Source organism: Labrus mixtus, chromosome 7, assembly GCF_963584025.1.
Source record: "Labrus mixtus chromosome 7, fLabMix1.1, whole genome shotgun sequence".
NCBI classification, from domain to species: Eukaryota; Metazoa; Chordata; class Actinopteri; order Labriformes; family Labridae; genus Labrus; species Labrus mixtus.
The window spans coordinates 27,502,639-27,525,081 of record NC_083618.1 but is presented as its reverse complement, the minus strand read 5'-3'; the positions used below and the strand labels follow the sequence as shown (position 1 = coordinate 27,525,081).

Here is a 22,443-nt window from a genome sequence, read left to right as displayed (position 1 = left end):
CCCAGAATGGTTTTTTTATGTGCTATTTATGAGTACACCGAAAAAAAAGGCACGTAAATCCGAGAAGGTTTAAGTACTGGGTGCTGGACAAAAAAAAACATCCAAGGATAGAAAAAGTATACTGAGTCCGCACACCAGAAGCTGCTCCAATTAAATTGAATTTACTGGAAAAACCCCCCTCCACATATATACAACCCCCCCGAGGTCACCTGACAGGTCATGTGATACAACATCAGGATCAATATACAATATAAGCTATGCAAAACATCCATGTTAAAGGTCAACTGGACCTATGCATAGGCACACGAGTCACAATATGGTCATGAAGATGGAAAATTAGGGGAGCTGGTGGCGCAGTGGTTAGTGCGCGGGCCCCATGTATGGAGACTACAGTCCTCTGAGCAGGTGGCCCAGGTTCAAATCCAGCCTGTGGCTCCTTCACCGCATGTCATTCCCCACTCTCTCTCCCTGATTTCCAACTCTATCTACTGTCCCATCTCTCCATTAAAGGCACAAAAAGACCAAAAATAAATAAAATAGATGGAGAATTAAAGTGTAATGACCTTCATGAAAACATAGACCTCAATCAGTTAGATTTGTTTGTGGGTCAGTGCTGCCCCCTGCTGGTGATATATAAAACTACGACTACATTAAACCTGTCTTATGAGACCTTCAAAGCATCATCACAAATGTTGGTAGTTTAAGGTGTCAACCAATTTAAGGAGTATAACCCAATGGTCAAGTTAGGGCACTTATGGACAACCAAATCAATCACTGCTAAACATGTAAACGAATACAGTGAATATGATTTTTTTTACATTATAGTGTATTGTTTAAATGTTATAGTAACTGTTCTCCCTGATGCATATGTATACATGTTGAGTAAATAGATAGGGCTAATACCTTTCTAATATAGATAAGCTTATTTTAGCATAGGCAGTTGAGTCACAGATCAGGAGTGACATAAATACATGATCTATATATTCATGTCACTCCTGATCTGTGATTTAAAATGTAACCTGTGCTGTCTTTACGTTCTGTGTGATGGGATTTGTTTGGGATGCGAGGATTTCAGAGCTTGCAATGCGAGACGAATTGTCTGTGCAAAGGGACAATGAAGTGTTATCTTATCTTACATTGTGCCTCTAAAGCTCACATGCTAAATGCTCTCTACATGTTTGATGTCGTAAAATGACAAATTTCCTTTTAGATCGATCAAGTGACAGAACAAGTTTGACTTTGTGGAGTAAAAGACACAAACACCATTAAGTCAAGTTATCACCTGGCCAATCTGAAGTGTTAAAAAATGATTTAAGAATTAAAATAACATTTCTTTTTTCCTTTTTTTTCAGATTACACCAAAATACACTAAACTGTGAGTTTCACAATATTCTTAATTTGATGTTCTTCTTCATCAAAAATCATCACCCATTTTGTTCCAATTTATATAGATGCTTCAAGCTTGTAGTAAGGATTCATATCAGGACCTTGTTAGTGTCACAGTTCTGGAAAAACATGGGAGGTGGACCCAAGTGCAGAACACCCAAAAAGATTTAATTTAACAAAAAGGCAGAAGGCAAAAAAAAACTTACTTCAAACAAAAAACTAGAAGTCAAAACATTAGAGCAGAAGACATCCAACATCCAACATCCAACATAGACTCACATACAACAATGAACTGACACAGAGGGGGAAGAAACACAGAGACTAAATAGACACCGGGGGTAATCAGACACAGGTGAGACTAATGAGACTAAACACACAGAGGCAGGAATAAACAAGACAAGAAACACTCAGGACTAAAACTACAGCATAAATCAGGAAACACAAAGATACACAGAGAACTCAAGAAAGTAACATAACCACTAGAACAAAGAAACTACAAAAATAAAACAGGAAACACTGAAGACAAACCTAGGAACCCATCAACACAAGGAAACATTAACACACAAGGGAAACAAGCAACACGAGGAAAATACCAGAAACTCACAAAATCTACAAAATACAAAACCAAATCATGACAATTAGTGAACATTTAAATAATTGTCCTGCATCGGCTTAAATGTTCATTTTTAAATGCTGATTATGCAAAATTCAAGTGTATGAGGTGATATAATAACTGTGCCAGTGAGTGACTAACACTGAGGTTGGAAAAATGCACACATTTATCAAACATTAACATGTTTCTTGTGCAAATTAACATCTGACCTTTACAGAAAATAAACAACTTTTTTATTACACTGTTGGTTTTCATGTTTGAGCGCTGACTGACGTTTGTGCTGAGTGTGTGCGCGAGTGTTTCTGCTGTGTTTGATGCTCCTTCCTGCAGACAGGGTGTTTGGTTTCTCTCCTCCTCTTCCTCCTCCCTCCCCTCTCCCTGCGTGTGCGTGTGTGTGTGTGTCCTGGTTATAAAACCCACTCTGTCATGAGGGCGCTATCCTGCAGTGGAGCTCAAGTGTTACTCAGAGAAGCACACAGACGAAAGAGAAGTTCCCACCTGCCTTCCTCTGGCTGTGAGTAACATATTTTTATGCGTTATAATAAGACAGAGTGCAGCATGTAATTTACAGTACAGCCTGACCTAAATGTGCTCGCACTGCATCTTTAGTTCCTCTGCAGAGGCAGATGACTCAGCTGTTTAAAGCTCCAGTAGGCAGAGAAAATGCAGGACAAAAACACACACAAGTGGAATTCGGTGAACACAAAGCCTTGTCTGTTCTCTGCGCCTCAGATAAGAGACACTTCAATGCACTGCGCTCCAACAGAGCATGAAATGACACTTTTCTTTTCACTTTCTAACAGTTATCGTTTGTGTTGTAAAGATAAAAAAAAACACTTCAGTAGCTATTCCTATATGATCCAACCTCAAACATTCTAGCGCAGGTTGTTTTCCTGCTGACTGATGTAGGTTTGATGACCGACTGATCCTCTGTGATACCTTCTATTCAGCATGTTAAGAGGGATGGCTTTGCCCCGTCTGTTGTGCAGTGAGTCAGCACAGAGGGTATTACTGTTTGGGGGTTTGGAATCTGTGGAGGACCTGGCCTGCTTTGGGACACCGGGTCCAGCCTCGTATTGGGCACTTTATTTTTAACCTCTTACACTGGACAGCACAGTGTTAGTTGGCAGCAACACATTTGTGTATCGAGACACTTTTCAAGAGATCAAAACTTAACTGTTACCACTATACATGTAAGTCTTAAGATGTCAGCTGCGTGCCTTATTTCTAAGACAGGTGTTTGTTTTTGTGCGGAGTTTCATATGGACGGCTTAGCTCCAGGCTCCTGGAGAAGTTGCAAATGCAGTTTTGTTTGGACCAAAGAAAGATCGATTTAGAGTGGATCTAAATACTGCAGCAGGAACACTTATTGATCTACGCTTCTGTTCCCTGTTTTTCCTGTCAAGGCTCTATCCTCTCTGTTTGAGCAGTATCATGGCCAGAAACCTGCTGAAGAATCCCAGTGGGGAAGGTAAGATTTGTTTTGTATTTATGTAGGATTTACAGCAGGCCCAGGCCGTGTGTATCTCCGTTTGTACTCCATGTGCACGTGCAGGCCGACATGCATACCGATTATGTAACTAATGTGAGCTAGACTGGATTAAAATATTAAAATATATTCAGTACCTGACGAGACCTTATTTATACCTGTCCTCAGTCTCAGTCCAAAATATTATCAGCAAGCTGCAGGTGTGCCATGCAGTGTTAAGTAAACATCATTATGTTGCTGTTTGACACCATCAGTTCAAATGTGTTGGGACACATGGTAGAAAATATGAAATGCTACTATTAACGCCATTAGACTGTGCGTTTCCATCCCAGAGGAGCTGGAGTTCTGGGAGCTGACGGAGAACGGAGGGAGCCAGTGGAAGGTGGAGGAAATGCCGGGGGACTGTGGCTTCGACTTCTGCAGCGACGGAGTGACCAAGTACTTTGCGACCTCCTTTGAGTGAGTGCTCGATGAGTTAAGTGGATGAGTTGAGTCCTCCAGTTTTTTTCTTTTCTGACTAACTGTGTGTGTCCTGTAGGCTGTGTCTGAAGAGACAGGTGGTCGACTTGTTAGCCGAGGGTTACACTGAAGAACAGCTGGACGCTGAGCCTGCAGTCACAGTGGAGGACTGGTAAGACAGAGGACATGACGGGGCTGACTGGAGCACTTTTTTTTTTTCCAAGTGACTGCTGACTAATGTGGGCTCATCCTGCAGGTACTGCGGGAGGACAGATTGTGGCTGCACTTATCAAATGAGCGTGTGTCTGTTGGATGATAATCAGGAGGTCTTACAAGAGTTCAAACCTGAGCCGGTGACCCTCGACCCCGACTGTGACGACTGCTCATGGAAACAGGTAAACAGCTACTGCTCTGCAAGTCTGAGAGGAAAGGGACATAGATGAGGTGATGGGAGTGAGACCCTTCATCTCGCAAACAACTGTGTTCGATAACACCATGTTTATTTTTCAATGCTATGACTCTGTAACTGTCACTGGTACATGAGAACATAATGCTAAACGCACATTCACAATTTCTGACTGGAAAAACCTGTGCACACAAGTGGACCTCATCTGAGGACAAACTGATGGTCAGGTTTAATTGTGTTATTGAAAACTTATGACACACCCAAAAACTGCACACTGACTGAATTTTAACGCTCAAATGTGTCTTTTGGCACGTTGTGTGATATTCTGTGACACAACACCAACACCTACTGTGCCTGTACGTGAGATTTGTATGGACACACATGTCTTTCCCCTTTACCTGACATTAGTCTCTATTCTATCTACCTCGTGTAAACTATCCCATGTGTAACATAATTACACAATATCATGTTTAATTCTGTATCCTTTGCACTTCATACCACTGCACTATTGTCTAATTTAGGCTTTAGTACATATCAGTTACATTTGAATGCTTGTACATGGAGAGCAAAGTTAACTTCCTTGTTTTTGCACACACACACCTGAAGTTGATTCTGATTCTGAGGCAAATAACAAAGATTGAATCTTCATAGGAAGTGCACTGTCCACATGGGGGGGGGGGTGCAAAGTCTTGCTTTTGCCTCTCAGATGAACGTGAGGCCTGTGTTTTTTCCATGCCGAGCAAAATGCAGACTTAACCTAGTCGTTACCGTGGTTACAGTTGTGATGACCTCCTGCTAAATGTTAAGGAAAGATAGTGTTCATTATGTAGGTGCAGGGTTGTGCAAAAACAACAAAGTGAGGAAGAAGATCGGCCCGCACACTAACCCTCAAATGCCACAAAAAAAGGTGTTTTTTAAACGTTTCGACCGGATGTCTTCTTCAGGTGATCATTTTCTTTTTAAGATTTAATTTAACAAGTTGATTCATAAACAGGATGCAAACATTTTCCTGCACCCAAGTCCAATATCTTTGGACCCATCTGTTAACCTTTAACCTTTAACCTGTGTAACCTACACTCCCCTCCATAACAACATGAGATGACCTTTTCCATTCATTCTTTAGTGAGGTTTCAGGGGGCTGTAACTTCAGTAGACGTGTTGTTTTGGGTTTATTAAAAGTGCATCCTGACTGAATATTGATTCTGGACAGTCTCGTCCTAACTGCACTGATCACCACTGTGTTTTTGTCTTTCATTGAATTGCAGGTCATCCATACATTTTCTGACTACGGCCCCGGGATGCGTTTCATTTCCTTTGAACACGGAGGACAAGACTCCAAGTTCTGGGATGGCTGGTTCGGAGTCCGGGTCACTGGAAGCTCTGTTACTCTCGAGGTTTGATTAGAAAGGGAAGGTCGTGAGGGTGACGGGAGTAAGGAGGGGGGTGATATGAGAACTCCTGAGTGACACAGTGTAGTCTAGGTTTCAAGGTTTCTAGAGGACCAGCTTTGCCTTATGCACAATCTATAAATGCTGTCAGAAAAATACTGCTACACTGAGAAAAATAAACCTATCATGGTGGCATGTTAGCTTTACTAACTTTAGATATCTGCTGCTTGAAATAGTCGTGAATCATGACTTCTTAACTTCTACCTCTGGACTGTGACTTACCCTGGTGTTAACATAAATGATGTGTTGTATGGTGTGTGGGGTAGTTGTACATTGGAATTAAAAAGATGAAAACTGTTGTACATTACATCACCGCCTGTTTTGTTGGATATTAACTTTAAGATCTGTAAACACAGATCCATGCTGTGGGGTTGTGATTCATCTACACGGACTGAAGAGGGCGGACGAGGTGAGGCAGAGGACACGCACGCTGCTACAACTGAACAAGTAGAGATATGTAGGCTGGTAGAAGATATGAAACGATTTCGTTAATTTAAATTCTATTCTGGGTTCTATTTCAAGGTACTTTTATTTGATTTGATCGTTTTACAGTTTACACTTATACTTGAGTCCTTTTTACTCCACAACTTTTTATATCCTGGCAGTTCTAGTTTGTTCTAAGGTTTGGATCTTTTTGCATTCAAATGTATGATTAACTACAAGATCATAGATGTATAGAACATGGACGTCGACTCAGAGACTTCACCTATCTGTTTCTGAAGCCCAACAATTTAGCGGTGGCCATGTTGGAAATGCTCTCAACCTAGTGTTAGATCAATCTAAACACAGACAAAGAGGTAGTGTTGGCATTAAGCCTCCTGGCAAACAGCTAAGTCGACTCAACCTCGCCCTTAATCACGCAAATTAAAGAATAACTTTTAGGCTCAATAGAATCAAAACAGATGTGTTACAAAAATTCAACTTCAGTAAAAGACAGCGATCCATACCTAATTAGTTCTCTGATTCAGGCTCTAAACATGTTTATTCCTGATGTTAAAATGGGCTTTTTAAATATGGGATCTAATGGGGATTCCTTGGCTTTTGTAGCCAGCCTCTAGTGGACACTCGAGGAACTGCTTTTTTTTTGCACTAACACATTGGCTTCACTTTTACTTACCTGATTTTGCTGCTTGTATAAAATACTCAAATATATAATCAAATTTACACTTAAGGGAATGTACAAACATGCAATAATCTAAAGTTCCTAACTATCTTATATGAGTGTTATATCACATATTGTATTATTAGATTGTCAGTACTGATGTTTTAACTCATGTAGCCTTTTTACCTTGGTAACAACTTCTAAGATAGAAATAGACATGTAGCCACGATCATAATCCAGTTTTTTTTTTTAGTGTAGATTGACAACATGCAGACAATAAAAACACAAAAAAACGAACTTTTATTTTTGTATTAAAATAACATTTTATAACTTAAGTGAAAATGGACATAGGCCCGTAAAGACTATAAATATTTAACAATTAAAATCAAAGAAGTGATTTTGATTTTAAAAAAAAAACTTGTAAATGTTAAAGTAAAATTCACTACTTTTCATGTGCAGGCCAGTGGGCAGCGTATGACCTCATTCACATGAGTGTTCAAAGTGAGCACCGTTAACATCGGCACATAACAGAACAGTCTGTTTTTAAAGATGCATTAAAGGGGTAGTCTGGATTTTTTTTAGAGCGCGGTAGTATGAGGTACTTTTTTAAAACTCAGTGTATTTGGGCAGCAGGGCTTTAATTCCACTTTGAAAATGTTAGTCATAGAAATGAGCTGTTTTGATGTAATTGTACGGAGGTGAAAACTTTAAATTGGCATTGATCTTATTTCTGATTTCTTTGCTGGTGCTCCTGTCCACAGCACAACCCTCGGTATTTACCACGTCAGTCCCCTGGCTGGCTTAGCTGAACTCACTGTCAAGAGGCTATAGTCCTCCTGTTGCTCCTTTCCTGCATGTCATTCCCCACTCTCTCTCTCTCTCTCTATCCACTGTCCTGTCTCTAAATAAAGGCATAAAAAGCCCCAAAATAAACCTTTTGAAAAAAAAAAAAACATGATCAAAAAGTTGCACTGCCAGAATTAAAACTGTAAAGCCAAGCGACAAAAGTAACAGAACATCAAAATTCCAACCACCACTTCAGAGCGCCTAGCGTCTTGGCATGACTTTAAAGGTCTGAGCCTGTGTGTTTGAATATGTTGTTTCTGACTCTGTGTCAAATGCAGAGAACAACTTGACAGATGCATCTTACAAACACCTAATTCAGTGTGAGTGTTTTGAATGTGTTTTAGGATTAAAATAACTGGAGAGACGCCTGGAGACTAACTGAGAAAGATGGCCAGGTGCAGCGTTACCACGTAATTAAGAGGATCAGGTGACACATCTTCTCCTGACCCACGTCAGGTAAAAGAAAGTGACATTTTTACTCCGAGATTTCCAATCACTGCACTTCAACTTCTCTAAAATGTTTCAATATCAGCCGTGAAGTTAAAGCTCTCAGACACTGAACCTGACTGATGACACCAAAATAAGGACTTTTGTATAAACTGCACAATAAAATGTGCATTCACCAAAACGACAGTATTCCAGATTTAATAAATAGACAAAAAAAACATTTTGTTTAATTTTTGCAGAAATACAAGAGTGACATATAAAATCAAATATCAGCTGCTGGAGTTTTCTTTGTTGAAGTTTTGTGTGGCTGCTGATATACAACCGAGTACAGAACCTGTGCAGCTCTTTTATCACATTTTAAAAACAGTTTTGATGTAAATGACTTATATATTGTTTGTATCATGTTTTTGTTCTTTTCAACATGTAGAGCTACTCATGTGGCTCTAATCTACTCACTCGGCTTAATGAGTTAAAGTAACAAATCTTGATATTTTTCTGCATAAACAGAAAGAAAACACCAGAGCTCCATAACCTGCTTTGAACTGGTTGGTCTCTGACTTAGAAGAACAGTGAATACTTTACCACTCTGAGGCAAATAACACGATGCCTCCTGAATGGGTTATGTTCAGATGATAATCAGTTTGACTAGTTCAAATTACAAATTAACAAATGTACATTTAAAGGTCACTACTAAGGGTACTACAAAGGGAGCTTGCAAGCTCAGGTCTGATCATGTATTCATATGACATATGTGATTCATCTTCTGTTGGTCATATGGTCAAACAAAGCTTTCAGTCGTCTCTCGCACAGACAGGCGGCTGAGTCAGACATTTTGAGTCAGTGAAATTGTCCCGTTGAACTTCAGAGAGCGTGTGATTGTAAGTCTGTAGCGGTGTGCGTACATTGTGTGCTCAGAAGGTGATTGGCTCCTGGTCCAGGGGAGAGAGGAAGGCGGGACTCGTCATTCTCCTTGCGACTGCATCTGTTTACAAAAGGCCTCAAACTGCTGCTGTTCCAACTCCGTCATCACCTTGTTCAAGGCATAAATCTGGAAATAAAGGGGGTGACAGGAAACACACTTAATCAAACAGGGGTGAGGTGTTATTCTAAAGGAAATGCATTAGACACACATGAAGTCTATTGGGAGGTGATGCTGGTGTATCATAAAGGCACCAGGATTATAAACAGGAAGGTGGGTCACCTCCGCTCTCTGCCGCTGTTTGAGCTCTTGTTGTGCAGATTTCTGCTTGGCTCGGTCTCCTCTTGTCGGGGTAGAGTTCAGCTTCGGTTTGTCTTTACGGCAGGCGGGCTCCATGCTGACAGTCCTTCAGTCTAAGAATAGATGGAACAGAATGGTAAAGAGCTTTTCCAGTCTTCTGACAACTCAAAGACTCGCTGTTGACACCACATTCACACACTGATGGCCGAGGCTGATATGTAATGTGTCCATAAGTATGAAATGATCCATGAATACGCCGCTGATGCAGCAGCAGGAACAACTTGGGTTTAAGTGTCTTGCCCAAGGACACACGAACATGTGGCTGCAGGAGATTGAACCCCTGACCTTCCAGATGAGAGACGACCGACTCCACCACTAAGTCACAACCGCCGAAACAGAAGATTTCTTACAATCTGAAACACCTGAGCACAAAGCTAAACCAAACACAAGAATCATCAACAAAAGCTTTCTATTTCCCTCACATAACTTACAAGCCGCTTCAAAAACAGTAGACATTATATTTGCATGAATTACGACATGAACCTTCTCTGAATAATACTCCAGTCAGTGTTGAGTAGAGAGTTCGTAAGAGCAGGGGTTACCAAACTTTTCGGCTTGCGACCCCCAAAATAAGGGTGCCAGAGACTGAGGACCCCCAACTCTAATTGGGGGTGGTTAAGGTATAACGTAGCACACCAGGTTTACAGCTTTTGGGGGGGGTGGGGGGGCAGACGGACGCCGACACAAACACTTGAAGGAATCTTGGTGTTCATGTGTTACTTTTAATGACAGCTGTCCTGTTCTATCGGAAAAGGTATCCTTAAATGACTTCTTTCCCTGATTTCCGACTCTATCCACTATCCTATCTCTACAATAAAAGGCACAAAAAGTCCAAAAATAAATCTAAAAAAACTGCACTGCACACAGTCATGCACACGCAGGCTCATTCAAAAACTGTCAACACAACAAAACAACTCAAAATAATACAACAGTCTAAAAAACATTAAATTAATTTACAATAGCAGAATACACGACAAGTCATTCCCATTTTTAGACTTCAGCACTGTGTGGACATATCAAACTATAGACGGGGAGTAGCTCAGTCTACCGGAGGGTCGCCGGTTCAAGTCCCGGTGCGGACCAAATATAGAAGTTGGTCTGGAGAGATGCCAGAGAGATGCCAGATCACCTGTGGGCAGCTCCGCATCTCCCCATTAGTGCATGCCCATAGGATCGTGTGTGTGTGTGTGTGTGTGTGTGTGTGTATATTTCAGCCCATGTGTGTGTTCATGACTTACAGAGTGTAAAAACTGAATTTCCCTGCAAGGGCTCATTAAAAATTAAATCTTAAGGTGTGTGCATCTTCATGTGTCAAGAGCAGCAGTCCTCTACATTGTTAGTGTGATGTGCAAACTTACATTGTTAGTATTATTATATCAAACATATTTTTATTTCACTTTTTGATATTGTTTAGTTTGAAATCTGAACATTTTTTTGGGGTAGATTTTTACAAAAATGGGGAAAAATATACAATTTTGAAATCATTTTATATGTTTAGTTAGTTCGTTTATTTTGTTTTTTGAAGGCATATAGCGACCCCCCCTCGGTGGTTACTATGGTAACCAGTGCTTTACATCAGAGGTCTTACAGGTCGTGTTTAATGTGCTCATATTTTGTCTACTCACAGGACGTATTATTCTCTCTGAGCGGGGTTGTAGAGAGGTCAAAGGTCACGGTAAGGGTCACTAAAAGATGTATGTATGTTTATCGGTATTTTCTGATAAGTTAAATACACTATCCCGCTGACAGAGATGTACTTTAAAGTGTGCCGACGTCTCCAAAATAACCTCTACAGACTCTCAAGAAACTCACGTATTTTGGCTTAAAGTCAAGTTGTGGCGTCGTTTACTCATAAATAAAAACATATCGACTTAACATTACCTTTTAACTCCGGGTACTGGCGCACTTTCGTGTAGTATTCAAGGCCGAAAAGAAATTATTTGCTCAAGATTCAGCTAGCAAAGCAAGATTCAAACAGCTGTTACCCGGGTGTCACCGATAAACACATCCGGGTATGCAGCACAAGCGTGTGTATGAAAAGTTCCGGGATTGTGTCAAAGTTTACAGTAGCTGCGGATTTCTTGGGGTTTCGACTGTATTAAAATATGAGTGTCACGTTTAAAACTAGACTGGACAACCTTTTTTGTTGTAGTTTGTGTTTTGATAGCTTGGCTAATAGTCTTAGTTCCTGGGTAGAAGATGGAGTGACCTAAAGGTGTCTGGTTGAAATCCCCTGGAACCAACATCACAAACTGAAAGAAACCAGAGTTGTTCTCAGAGTCAACACGAGATGCAAACAGGATCCTCTCGCGGATGTATCCTCCCCTTTGATATTTACAGTCCATGCTTAACAGCAGGGGTGGGCAACTGGCGGCCCCCATCAACCCTCAATGTGGCCCTCAGATCAATTTTTAAACATCAATTAATTAGAAACATGAAGAAAACATGACAAAATCTGCCATGAAATCATAAAAAACAGAAATATGTCCATAATAATATTTCATCACTGATATATGTTAAATTTAATTTGAGACATGATTGATTGTAATTGTTTTTTTTTTTTTACTACTATTTGGCCCTCTGGCAGTGAGAATTAAATGACTTGCTGTGACCAAAGTTGCCCATCCCTGCTTAACAGGTAGGCCAAAGGATCACCGCACTGTATGAACCAACACCGCCCTCTGCTGGACGGCAGCTGAACATGCATTGCGCCGACATGTTTTTTTTGCAGGAAATAAAAGACCTCCCCTCCCCTCCCCTTTTTTTTTTTTTTTTTTTTTTTTTTTAGCATTTCGGCCCTGCGTTACGATCACACCGCCACTTTCCGATTGAACATCCCACTCTCCTTTATCATTGGTGCCTTCTGTGAGTGGGGATGGGCACAGTTCTGCTGGAGCGAGTGCCACAACAATGCCAGGAGAAGGTCTCCATCAGGGAGAGGGGCTGCAAGAAGAAGGCGGCGTGGAGCAACAACAGGCCTAATGTGGACAGGTAGCGTGGGATATAGGACTCAGTATTTAAGAAAGAAATGTGGATTTCAGAGATGTGGGCGTGGGTCTGTAAGGTGCAGAGAGATTCACGACTCCTGTGTTGTTTTGATGATTACACACTCTGCCTTTGTGCTTCATATGTGTGAGATAACAATAGAGAAACCTAACATGGGCAGTGCATTGATAAATCTCACAACATATCATATGTGTTTTCTCCTGCAGTGATATTTAGGTCATTGGTTATGTTTAATATTTAATATTTCTTCTCCTGTTCAAAGCAACAGAATGGGTAGGCGGCAGTCACAAAGGAAGCCCCAGCTGCCCCAGTATTCATCCCCAAGTCAGGAAAATAATAATGAGAAGGTAAGCTTGAGGGTGAAGAAGAACTATTTTAATTGATTGCCTCAAAAAAAAAGTATTGTAAATATTTGACGTGGAATCAAAAAGACTTTCTAATGTTGTCACTACGCCTGCTTTTCTTAGCACTTCATTTTCAAATTGAATTGAATAACTTGGGCTATTCTCATAGCAATGGGCTTGTTATTCCTTTAAAATGTTCACATAATTAATGGCCACCTTTTCTTTTTTTATCATGAACTATTTTTAGTGTAATTGACTCTTTTAAGTTTCACCTCTGTGTAACGCAATTTCACTTTATAACGACTCCCTTTTAAGTAAACTTTTAAACTTTAGCCTGAGCTGCATATATCAAACTGTATTTTGCACACTTGACTGCGTTTTTATGATAATTCTTTATTTATCTATCATACTTATGCACATGGACCATCCATACCACTTTTTTTTCATCCTGGCTATGTATTGTGGGCTCATGTTTTTTTTGTATGGGTGGGATATGTATGTATGTGTTGTGTTGTGTTGTGTGTTTGTATGTATGCTGGCTGCTGGAACACCTACATTTCCCTGCTGGGATGAATAAAGTATATCTTATCTTATCTTTATCTTATATGTGTAAGTGTGAATAATCACGAGTTATAAATAGAAACAACTGTGCACCTAACTGTGTCTCTCTTTGATTACAGAGGCTGCAGCAGAGAAGAAAGCACAAGCCCCACACCCCCTCGACCAAACGCAAAACCTCTCATCAAAGGTGAGACTGTTCTCCTTTTTAAAAAAAAAAAAAAATGTATTCCCATTCTGTTGTGTGTGGATGTTGATTATATTCTAATGGTATTTTTTTTCCTGTTAGTGCTCAGGCAACCTCGGAGTCAAAATCCCAAACGTCATCCCCCGGAGAGAAAAGTATGGAGCCAGCGGTGCAGCCTGCCGCTCAGCGCTGCAGCCACAGAGAACACAAGCACAGCGGCTACAGAGGGAGCAGACACACACCGGCCTTTCCCTGCCATCGCCCGTCTGCGCCAACTCCGGCAGACGTGCTAAACAGCCTTTCGCTTAACTCGGAGGTCTCCGGTATGAGCGGCTATGACGACGGCGACAGTGACGCCGACTTGTCCGAGTCTGAGAGACTTCCTGTGTCGCCGTCTCGCTGGGACCCTCCGCAGCTTGAGCTGAGACCGGAAGTCATCGAGGACGAAAAGCGCTCGTCTCGCATCCACAGGCCGAGAGGACGCGGCGACGGGGGTTTTGACTTCCCTGACTTCCTCCCTCCTCCGTTCAACTCGTGGAGCCTCAGTCAGCTGGCCGTCTTCTACAACATGGAGGGCCGCGGGGGCCCTCGACCCAGAGCTGTGGGCCCCTTGGAGAGGTACTTGGAAAGGCTGCTGCAGCTCGAGTGGTGTCAGATTCAGACTGTGCAGGAGGAGAGCGGGAAGTCAGCGGCGTCGGAGGTGATATCCGGCTGCCACAGGTCGCCTGCTGCTGCTGCCACCTCACGCCTCAGCTCTCCTAAGTGCATCCTCCAAAGTCAGCGTGCCTTCCCCCTCACTTTACTCTCATCTCTGGCCAGCCACTCTGCCCTGCTATCCGGCTGTGCCTGCACTCTCTGCCGAATCCGCTACGCCGCCTCTTGTGGGACGTCATGCTGCCACCCCACACACAGCCACACTCGTCAGTCCAGGCTAAGTCCGACGCTGGAGCAAAGGGGGCCGACCTCGCTTCCCAAAAGGAGCTACAGCGAGAGCCGGGCGCAGTCATCCGAGAGGAGCTCGGGTTCCCGAGCGCAGAGATTCGGCAGTCCGACGGGGACCAACAGCCACCTGAGGAGAATGCAAGCCTCAGGAAACCTCCGGACCTCCGCTCAAGGTGCTAACATGAAGCCTCATTCCACGCCCAGAGACTGCAGCGTTTGGGGCCCCTTTGGAGCGCTGTGGGACGTGTGGGACTACAGGACCGCGGGGTTCAGGAGGAGGAGCGGTTCAGAGCAGAGAAGAAGCGGCGCGGAGAGAACGCAAGGTGCAGCGGAGAAAAGGCGGAGCGGTTCTGAGTGCAGAAGAGGAGGAGCCGAGTGCAGGAAAACATCCGGGGTCAAGGATCAGGAGATTAAACCAGATGCTGTCACTGCAATAATGGACAATTTACCGGGGAAAATGTCTCCAATGACCAGATCAAACCGACCAAAACAGGTTGAATTTGTTACATAATAGCAACTTGAGTATAAAGGCGTAAACATAACGGCAGAGTGGCAGACTTTTTTTTTTATCAGAATGTATGATTTCAGTCATTTTCTTGATTTTGAAAAGTTTAACAGAAAGTGGAGCAGGAGTGTATTTTTTCATTGGAGGATGTGAAGTGTCACAGGAGGTTTTCATCTCAACACATTTAGTAACACGACATGTTAAATCCAACGCTGTGATTACAGTCCGATAAGCTAACACAGCACTGAATGTTCACACGCCGATCATATGTGCTTTTTTTTTTTTTAATGTGTAGATATTTATAATAAAGTCTTTTTTGTTCTTTAATCAACCAAAACGGTCTCTTTTTGAACATGTTTGTATATGTGGGCGGCTGTGGCTCAGTGGTAGATCTGGTTGATAGGCTCCAGCTCCTGCAGGTGCAACCACAGGTCGCTCCCGCTGCTTCGTCCAACCTTTCTTTCATTTAAGGTGTACAGAGGAATTACAAGGATCGTGTAGTAAGAGCTTTAACTCATTAAACTTAAAAATAATTACTACACCTGGAGCAAGATGCAGCCAGGTGGATTTACTACTACTGACATTTTCCAGGGTTACAACAACCATTATTACAGAGCCAAACCTGCACAGTCACAGCTCCATGAATAATGCAAAAAAATAAATCCGCTTGTGCATCCATCCAAGAAATCTAGATGCAGTCACACAAAGGTCTTTACTCAAATCTCCATGAAGCAGACTACACACTGGATGAAGAAAAGTCCGATTTTTTCTCCTGATTAATCCCTCAAAACAAGGCATGGCAAAGATCCACAAGCATGCATTTTGTTCAGTTGTAAAGTATATAATCAAATACTATAAACCAGCATGTGAATGTATAAGAAACGCAGCAGATGTGTTTATTCTGCATTACAAATGTGAGGGGTGGAAGTGAACTTTCATTGTTGTATTAGGTCAAAAATCATTAGTTTGAGATACACAATGAAGGTTTTTATCAGTTAAACCTCTTAAATAAAGTGCATTGTGTAGACATTTGTCTTTAAAAGTGAGTTAAATAGATGTTCACATTATATCACATTAAAGATTGGGTCTGCAACATGTTCCGTCCAAAACTACTGTTGTAGTTGACCTTAATAAAAACACTTTATCTACCTTAGCCAGTGTATGCCTAATGGTAAATCTGAACCCACACATTCATGTTTTTTTCTGATAAATCTAAATAAACGTTTCAGGATGAACAGTTTTTTTGGGGGGGACTCATTATTTTGCGATCGGTTTTGTTTCCAACTAAATTAATCTACTCACATAAATAGGGAAACATCCAAACTGGCAGGTGTTGTCTATGCAGTTGTGGGCAATCTGAGTCTAAATGTAAAGGCTATATGAGAAAGAAAGGAGGGAACTAGGATCTGTTTGAAAAGATGCTGCTTTGAGACACACCAAAGGAAACAAACATCAGTTTATCACATTTTTTTTTAAGGAAGGATTTTTTTTTAACAGGATAAATTGAAAATATTTAGTTGTTTTCACCCCCAATTCATTTCCTTTTTTTTTTGTCTGCCAATCTACTGCTCCACACTCCAGTCCGGTGGGTGGCGGTAACGCACCTTTAAAGGAAAATCAAAAGAAGAAGAAGTTGTTGTTTCAGTCCGGACGTATTTTTGTAGCGACACAGTCCGCCACCATGGACGCGGTATCACTGCGTGTTTTGGAGTATTTGACAGAAGTAGAAGAGGCAGCTGAGGATGTTCTCACTACTAAACAACAGGTAAATAAATACATTATTGTTAAACAATGAGCCGGTTGTGTGAACAGCTCGACAAAGCGGACTGATAACGGAATAGCAAGCATGCTTTAGCAACAAAGCTAAGTAGCTCAAATGTGGATCCTCGATTTTCCGTCTGGTTATTATATATATGTATATATGTATGTATGTATATATGTATATATGTATATATGTATATATATATATATATCTATATATATAAATATATATATATATATGTATATATATCAATTTCTTGGATTTGATTGATTGATTAAATTTATTTCAGACATATCAAATAAAATCAAACATATCAAAAATACAAAACAAAATGAAAAGCACGAAAATACAATAAACAAAAAAAACAATGTTCAAATTATTTCACAAAAAAAAAAGAAAAAGAAAATTACAAATATTCAATTGATATGCCTGAAAAGGAGTAGGAAGAAGTATAAAACTTATTGAATCCTACCCCTTTTTCCACAGGTCAATAATTAATATTTATTAAATTAAATTAACTTCCTGTGTTCCTTATAATCTCTATATATACAATTTGCTATACTATATTTATGATACTATATTTGATATTTACAATCCAATATTTACCCAAATTGACATTAAAATTATAAAAACTCTTATAAAAATAAAATAAAATATTGACCCAGGCACTTCAATGCTGCCCAAAAGTTAATTAAGTAAACTCTATAAAAGCTGCAGTGCCCTGACAAAATGTAATTTGTGCTGCGACTAGGACTGGGTGTTATGGATCACAAATAATTTCCCAATATTATTTCTGAATGGTGATGCATAATACCTCGATGTATTTTTTTTTTTTCTGGGAAAAAAATGACAAAAAAAGTCAATCCAAACTCAAATGGGCCAAATTTCACACAGGCACTTTTAACACTTTTATTATTATGAAAAATAAAAATTAAAGGAGCAATATTGAAGTTATCTACTGAATTAAACCACAAATAACATTACTATATGATCATAAATTATAGAAACATGCTATGTTGAAGTGTTGGCTTCTCTGACAACAATGCAGCAGCCAGTTTGTCCTCCTCCTAAGTTTACATATTCATCCCATGATAATAAAGGCAACGGTGTCTCTGATGTATTTACTACAATTCTACAATTCACTTAGCAGACGCTTTTATCCAAAGCGACGTACATCAGAGAGTAAGAACAACACAAGCAAGGATCTAGAAAAAAAAGGAACAATGTCAGTAAGAGCAAACGATCAGCTTTGAGTCTGATTGGACACACAGGTGCTGACAGGAAGTGACCAGAGGCAAAGCACAACATTGAGGGCAGTTCTTGAGAGCTCTAATCAGTATAGAAACCATCTTATAAGTCGTCGTTATCAAACAAAAACCATCGTCATTACCATCATCATCATCAATAATATGGAGACCATCATCATTAAGTTAGTAGGTATTCATGAAAGAGCTGGGTCTTTAGCTTTTTCTTAAAGGTACAGAGGGACTCTGCAGATCACATGGAGTTTGGAAGTTCATTCCACCACCGGGGGGCGACAGAGGAGAAGAGTCTAGTTAGAGACTTAGGACCCTGTTGTGAAGGTTGGATCAGACGCCTTTCATTGGCAGAGCGTAGTGGGGTGGGAGGGAGTGTAGACCTGGATGAGGGAGTTAAAGTAAGGAGGAGACGTTTTTGTAAGCGAGCAGCAGAGTTGACGTTTACTGTTTAATGTTAATAACCAACGCGCCTTGTGGATGTTTCAGATAGTGGACCTGGACACGAAGAGAAACAGGAACAGAGAGGCGTTGAATGCACTGAAAAATGAAATGTCAAAGAACGGTGAGTAGCCCTGAGTGATCTGATTGGATGACGAATATTACAGAAGCAGTATCTTATGTGGATGGAAACGACTTCCCTGGTGCTTTTCAAACCTGGAAAATGTAACTTGGTATATTAATGAGTCAAGCAGGGCGGTGCGACGATTACATTTCATCATTATTGAGATATGAGTATTCACAATCAGTGCAAAAGTCTGAACTTAAGAAGAACAAATTGTATAATGTAAACATGAAAAATGGCTTGTCGGGGGTTTCCACAATGCTTGTTGTTTGTTATGAACCGCAAAAAACTAGGTTGTACGTCTACTATTTTATCATGTGTGAGCATATAGTGTCCACAAGAACCGTCACATTAATGTTGAGTTGAGAGGTATAAGGAAAGTAGGAGCTCGGTTACAGGTATCCGCCGATCAAACTAAGTTCAGGGATAAAAAACAAGGCGCCGTCGAGTGACTTAGCCACTGAGTGTCTTAAAGGTACAGTCCACATTCCAACTGTTACAATACCTCAATTGATTCTAAGCATTGATGTCGTTTGCAGAGAAAGTGAAGGTTTGCTTGGGAAACATTTTCATCAAATTCCCCAACCTGAAGACGAGAGAGATGATACAGAAAGGTAAGAAAAAAATCCCCTCTACGTTTTAATAGCTTCATCGTACACATGTTGTTTCTGAATGGAAGAACTCACTGAACTATTGTGGTCTTTGCGTCTCACCTTTTAGACCAAGATCAGCTGGACAAGGAGATCAACGACCTTCGCAAAGCGCTGAAAGCAAAAGTCAATCATCTCAGTGAGATCCAAGGTAAGAGGGAAAACCGCCTTCTTGCTGAGTAACATGAAAAGTTTGCTGCTCTCGAGGCGCCCGTAGCCCTGTGGTTAGAGCTACGGAGGCTGTAGTACTTCAAGCGGGCACCCCGGTTTCAAATCCAACCTGTGTGGCTTCTTTCTCGCATGTCATTCCCCACCCTCTCTCTGTCCCTGATCCTCGATTATATCCACTGTCCCATCTTTAAATCCAAAGGCATAAAAAGCCCCAAAAATAAACCTTAAAAAAAAAAAAAAAGGAAAAAGATTGCTGCTCTCATCTCTGCATGTAAAGCAAATATTGTGAGACAGCCAACTTTGAATTGAGACTGAAAGCATATTAAACTGCACATAAAGAGATGTATGAAATAACAGGCTGTCATAAGGGGTTACCCCAGTTGTCACCTTGAGGTTGTCTGACAACCAGCAGAGATTCTGCATAAAGTGGATGAGCACATGGATAAAACATTAAGTTTAAATTAGTTAAATCTTAAGCTTTACACTTGACCAGGGACAAAGTGAATGTGTCATTTATTGTGGCCCCACAGCCTTGAAGTAAGTGCTTCTTTTTTAACTATTGCAGCCCGACTGATTAATCTGCAAGTCGATGATATCGGCCGATGTTAGCATATCCAGTGACTATCTGTCGGTATTGACTAATTTTATTGCTGATTTTCCGCCGATATTACTTGATTTATTCACCAGTCAAATAACATTTAATTTAAGCATCATAGTATTACACTAGCAGGTCTCTTTCTCACTGCCACCAGCAGAGGGCGCTATGTGGATTAAACCAAATCAAATCCTGTCGGTGTGGCCCTCATGCTGTAGTCAGCTACTTCATCAGGGTTTCTGATAGATGTTTTAAAGGCTTTTTTTGTGTGGGCACTTTCCCCATGTCCGTTTATTGGACCCTTAAGGTTTGACCCCTTTGTCCTTTTGTACCTTTTTTGAAATCCAGGCAGAAAAACAAATAAAGAACTAGTGTAATGTCTAAAACAGTTCAGCTGTCTTCACTAAAAGAATGTCTTTCTGTTCAGAAAGTGTGTACAAACTCTTTTTAAAGATAGATCTCATTTTAATTCCTAAAGTCTCCCAGTGTGGTTCAGCTGCTGGGAGAGGGACAACCTGCATTCAGAATGACAGCCATAGACATGGAGAAACAAACAAGGAGGGGTTGCATTTGTAACCATTCCTCTGGTAAATCAGTCGAAAAAGGGACATTCCTTCATATTATTTTGGGACAGAGACCTCCACTATCCTTACTAACAAAATCCAGTGTTAGAGGAAACATCTCAGGTGCTGTTATGGTGTAAATATCAGCACGTCTGGGACTTAATGATGAGTCCGAAACTGAGAGAATACCCATCCAGAAATCTTCTGAAAGGTGACCACGTTGTTTGTCTTTTTGTTTTTTTTGTTTTTTTGTAGGAAAACCTGAGCTGCGAGGCTACAACCTTTCCCCTCTGTCTTCAGACGAACTTAAAGCTATAAACGGCCTCTTGAAGAGATGACATCTGAATCTGTCTGAGGACAGAGGAACGAAGAGAGAGAGACGGGAACAGAATAACTCAGCTGCAGCTTTCTGATGGATCTGTGACGCGGAAACCTCTGGATGATCTGATGACACCGAATCAGCCTCCTGGATGATCGATCATACAGACCGTCATCTTTGTAACCTTCCTATGCACTCTGCTCTTGGACATTTAAGACCGTTGACATGAATTGAGAGTTTAGATGGGAAGTGTGTTCAGGATAAAAAAAAAAAAATGATAGTAACTTGACTGCAAAGTAAAGAAGTTCTAAACAAGCTTAAACTTACCCCGTCATTGGCTTGTGGTAGGTTTTTTTCTGAAAATGAAGTGTTAAAATCCGCTGTGTCTGCAGTGATGTAATGTTTAGCTTCTGTGCCTGCACTCTGATTGGTTTCTCATTAAAGCGACCTTGTTGACCAGCATCTCCTGTGGGTAATACACTTACTATTGACAACCCCATTAAAAAAAACTTCTTATCCTCACTTGGCCTTTTCAGATTGCATTTTCTCTACAGCGCTGTGAGGAAGCTCCACTGTGATGATGCCTGAAGACCTTTTATATTGATTGTGACGTCGCGGCAGCACAGCACAGAGGGAGACAGTCAAGACACACACACACACACACACACACATCGTGCTGTGCTTCAGCTGGCTCCACTGATCCCCTCTCGCCCCTCTAACACCTCTGTTACTACTTCTGAAGACGGTGCAGAGGGGAGATCACGCAACATTCAGACTGAAGGTGAAACGAACAGGTACTTCGGTGTGTGTTAATTTTTAAATAATAATATTTATTTAACCAGGAAAACCAACACTGGAAAGGGCTACTGTGAAATCGTTCTGATGGTTCTTAGTTACTCCCCCTGCCCCGCCACAACCCAGTGGGCCGGGGGAGGGGGGGGGGGGGGGAGGGGGGAGCTGTGGCTCAGTTGGTAGAGGCGGTTGCCTCTCACCCGGAAAGGCTGGGGGCTCGATCCCCAGCTCATGCAACCACATGTCCGATGTGTCCTTGGGCAAGACGCTTAACCCCCGAATTGCTCCCTCTGCTTCGTCGGTTGTGTATGAATGGGATTAGTTACTTCTGATGGTCACTTTACAACGCAACCTCTGCCATCAGTGTGTGAATGTGTAGGTGTGACCTGTGATGTAAAAGCGCTTTGAGTAATCAGAAGACTAGAAAAGCACTAAACAAGCTCAAGTCCATTTACCAGTAACCACCTCAATCAATGAAGCAGGTCCTAAACAAGTATTCAGTTTTTGTAGTTTAACTATTTCTTCATTAGGTTATAAAACTTTCAGTAATAATCCTTAATTGCAAACAGCTGAGATACAGCCTGTTTGAAAACTGATGAAAATTTAGTTGAGCCATCTGACCTTCTTCAATTGATGTCTCGCATCATCATCAGCCCCGATGGCTTCACTGTGGTGAGTTCAATGTCATAATCCACAACTGGACAGTACGGCTGTGAAGATGAAAACCCAGCCTGTATAACCCTGCAGCCTTCC

At 41.2% G+C, this 22,443-nt stretch overlaps 4 protein-coding genes across 6 annotated transcripts; 3 read left to right on the top strand and 1 right to left on the bottom strand.

Annotated features, from left to right (window-relative positions):
* The first annotated feature begins 2,374 nt into the window (after nt 1-2,374).
* Nucleotides 2,375-6,108, top strand: fbxo2 (F-box protein 2). Of its 2 annotated transcripts, none has more exons than XM_061041460.1 (6): nt 2,375-2,513; nt 3,406-3,470; nt 3,821-3,947; nt 4,027-4,119; nt 4,204-4,342; nt 5,619-6,108. In XM_061041460.1, exons 2-6 carry the CDS (start codon nt 3,434-3,436, stop codon nt 5,751-5,753), a joined length of 531 nt encoding a protein of 176 aa, XP_060897443.1. In that variant the 5' UTR covers nt 2,375-2,513; nt 3,406-3,433; the 3' UTR covers nt 5,754-6,108. The 2 variants fall into 2 exon arrangements, with proteins under 2 accessions (XP_060897443.1, XP_060897442.1); XM_061041459.1 differs by lacking the exon at nt 2,375-2,513 and adding an exon at nt 3,039-3,192.
* Nucleotides 6,109-8,392: 2,284 nt separating this feature from the next.
* svbp (small vasohibin binding protein) lies at nt 8,393-11,507 on the bottom strand. The gene is made up of 3 exons (XM_061041470.1): nt 11,357-11,507; nt 9,398-9,528; nt 8,393-9,244 (listed from the first exon to the last, which is right to left on the bottom strand). The coding sequence occupies exons 2-3, from the start codon at nt 9,509-9,511 to the stop codon at nt 9,158-9,160; spliced, it is 201 nt and encodes a 66-aa protein (XP_060897453.1). The 5' UTR covers nt 9,512-9,528; nt 11,357-11,507; the 3' UTR covers nt 8,393-9,157.
* A 734-nt stretch (nt 11,508-12,241) lies between these two features.
* Nucleotides 12,242-15,183, top strand: LOC132977076 (protein FAM217B-like). Of its 2 annotated transcripts, none has more exons than XM_061041458.1 (4): nt 12,242-12,466; nt 12,750-12,828; nt 13,506-13,573; nt 13,673-15,183. In XM_061041458.1, exons 1-4 carry the CDS (start codon nt 12,351-12,353, stop codon nt 15,021-15,023), a joined length of 1,614 nt encoding a protein of 537 aa, XP_060897441.1. In that variant the 5' UTR covers nt 12,242-12,350; the 3' UTR covers nt 15,024-15,183. The 2 variants fall into 2 exon arrangements, with proteins under 2 accessions (XP_060897441.1, XP_060897440.1); XM_061041457.1 differs by having other exon boundaries at nt 12,243-12,466; nt 12,744-12,828.
* A 1,453-nt stretch (nt 15,184-16,636) lies between these two features.
* pdrg1 (p53 and DNA-damage regulated 1) lies at nt 16,637-21,360 on the top strand. Its single transcript, XM_061041456.1, has 5 exons — nt 16,637-16,782; nt 18,525-18,600; nt 19,140-19,214; nt 19,321-19,401; nt 20,835-21,360. Exons 1-5 carry the CDS (start codon nt 16,699-16,701, stop codon nt 20,915-20,917), a joined length of 399 nt encoding a protein of 132 aa, XP_060897439.1. The 5' UTR covers nt 16,637-16,698; the 3' UTR covers nt 20,918-21,360.
* Nucleotides 21,361-22,443: the final 1,083 nt, after the last annotated feature.

Coding starts and splice junctions, on each gene's coding strand:
- pdrg1 (XM_061041456.1), top strand. CDS start 16,699: ATGGACGCGGTATCACTGCGTGTTTTGGAGTATTTGACAGAAGTAGAA. Junction 19,215..19,320: donor GAGAGAGATGATACAGAAAG/GTAAGAAAAAAA, acceptor CTCACCTTTTAG/ACCAAGATCAGCTGGACAAG. Junction 19,402..20,834: donor TCATCTCAGTGAGATCCAAG/GTAAGAGGGAAA, acceptor GTTTTTTTGTAG/GAAAACCTGAGCTGCGAGGC.
- LOC132977076 (XM_061041457.1), top strand. CDS start 12,351: ATGGGCACAGTTCTGCTGGAGCGAGTGCCACAACAATGCCAGGAGAAG. Junction 12,467..12,743: donor AACAGGCCTAATGTGGACAG/GTAGCGTGGGAT, acceptor TCCTGTTCAAAG/CAACAGAATGGGTAGGCGGC. Junction 12,829..13,505: donor AGGAAAATAATAATGAGAAG/GTAAGCTTGAGG, acceptor CTTTGATTACAG/AGGCTGCAGCAGAGAAGAAA.
- fbxo2 (XM_061041459.1), top strand. Junction 3,471..3,820: donor GAAGAATCCCAGTGGGGAAG/GTAAGATTTGTT, acceptor TTTCCATCCCAG/AGGAGCTGGAGTTCTGGGAG. Junction 4,343..5,618: donor ACGACTGCTCATGGAAACAG/GTAAACAGCTAC, acceptor ATTGAATTGCAG/GTCATCCATACATTTTCTGA.
- svbp (XM_061041470.1), bottom strand. CDS start 9,511: ATGGAGCCCGCCTGCCGTAAAGACAAACCGAAGCTGAACTCTACCCCG. Junction 9,245..9,397: donor AACAGCGGCAGAGAGCGGAG/GTGACCCACCTT, acceptor CTTTATTTCCAG/ATTTATGCCTTGAACAAGGT.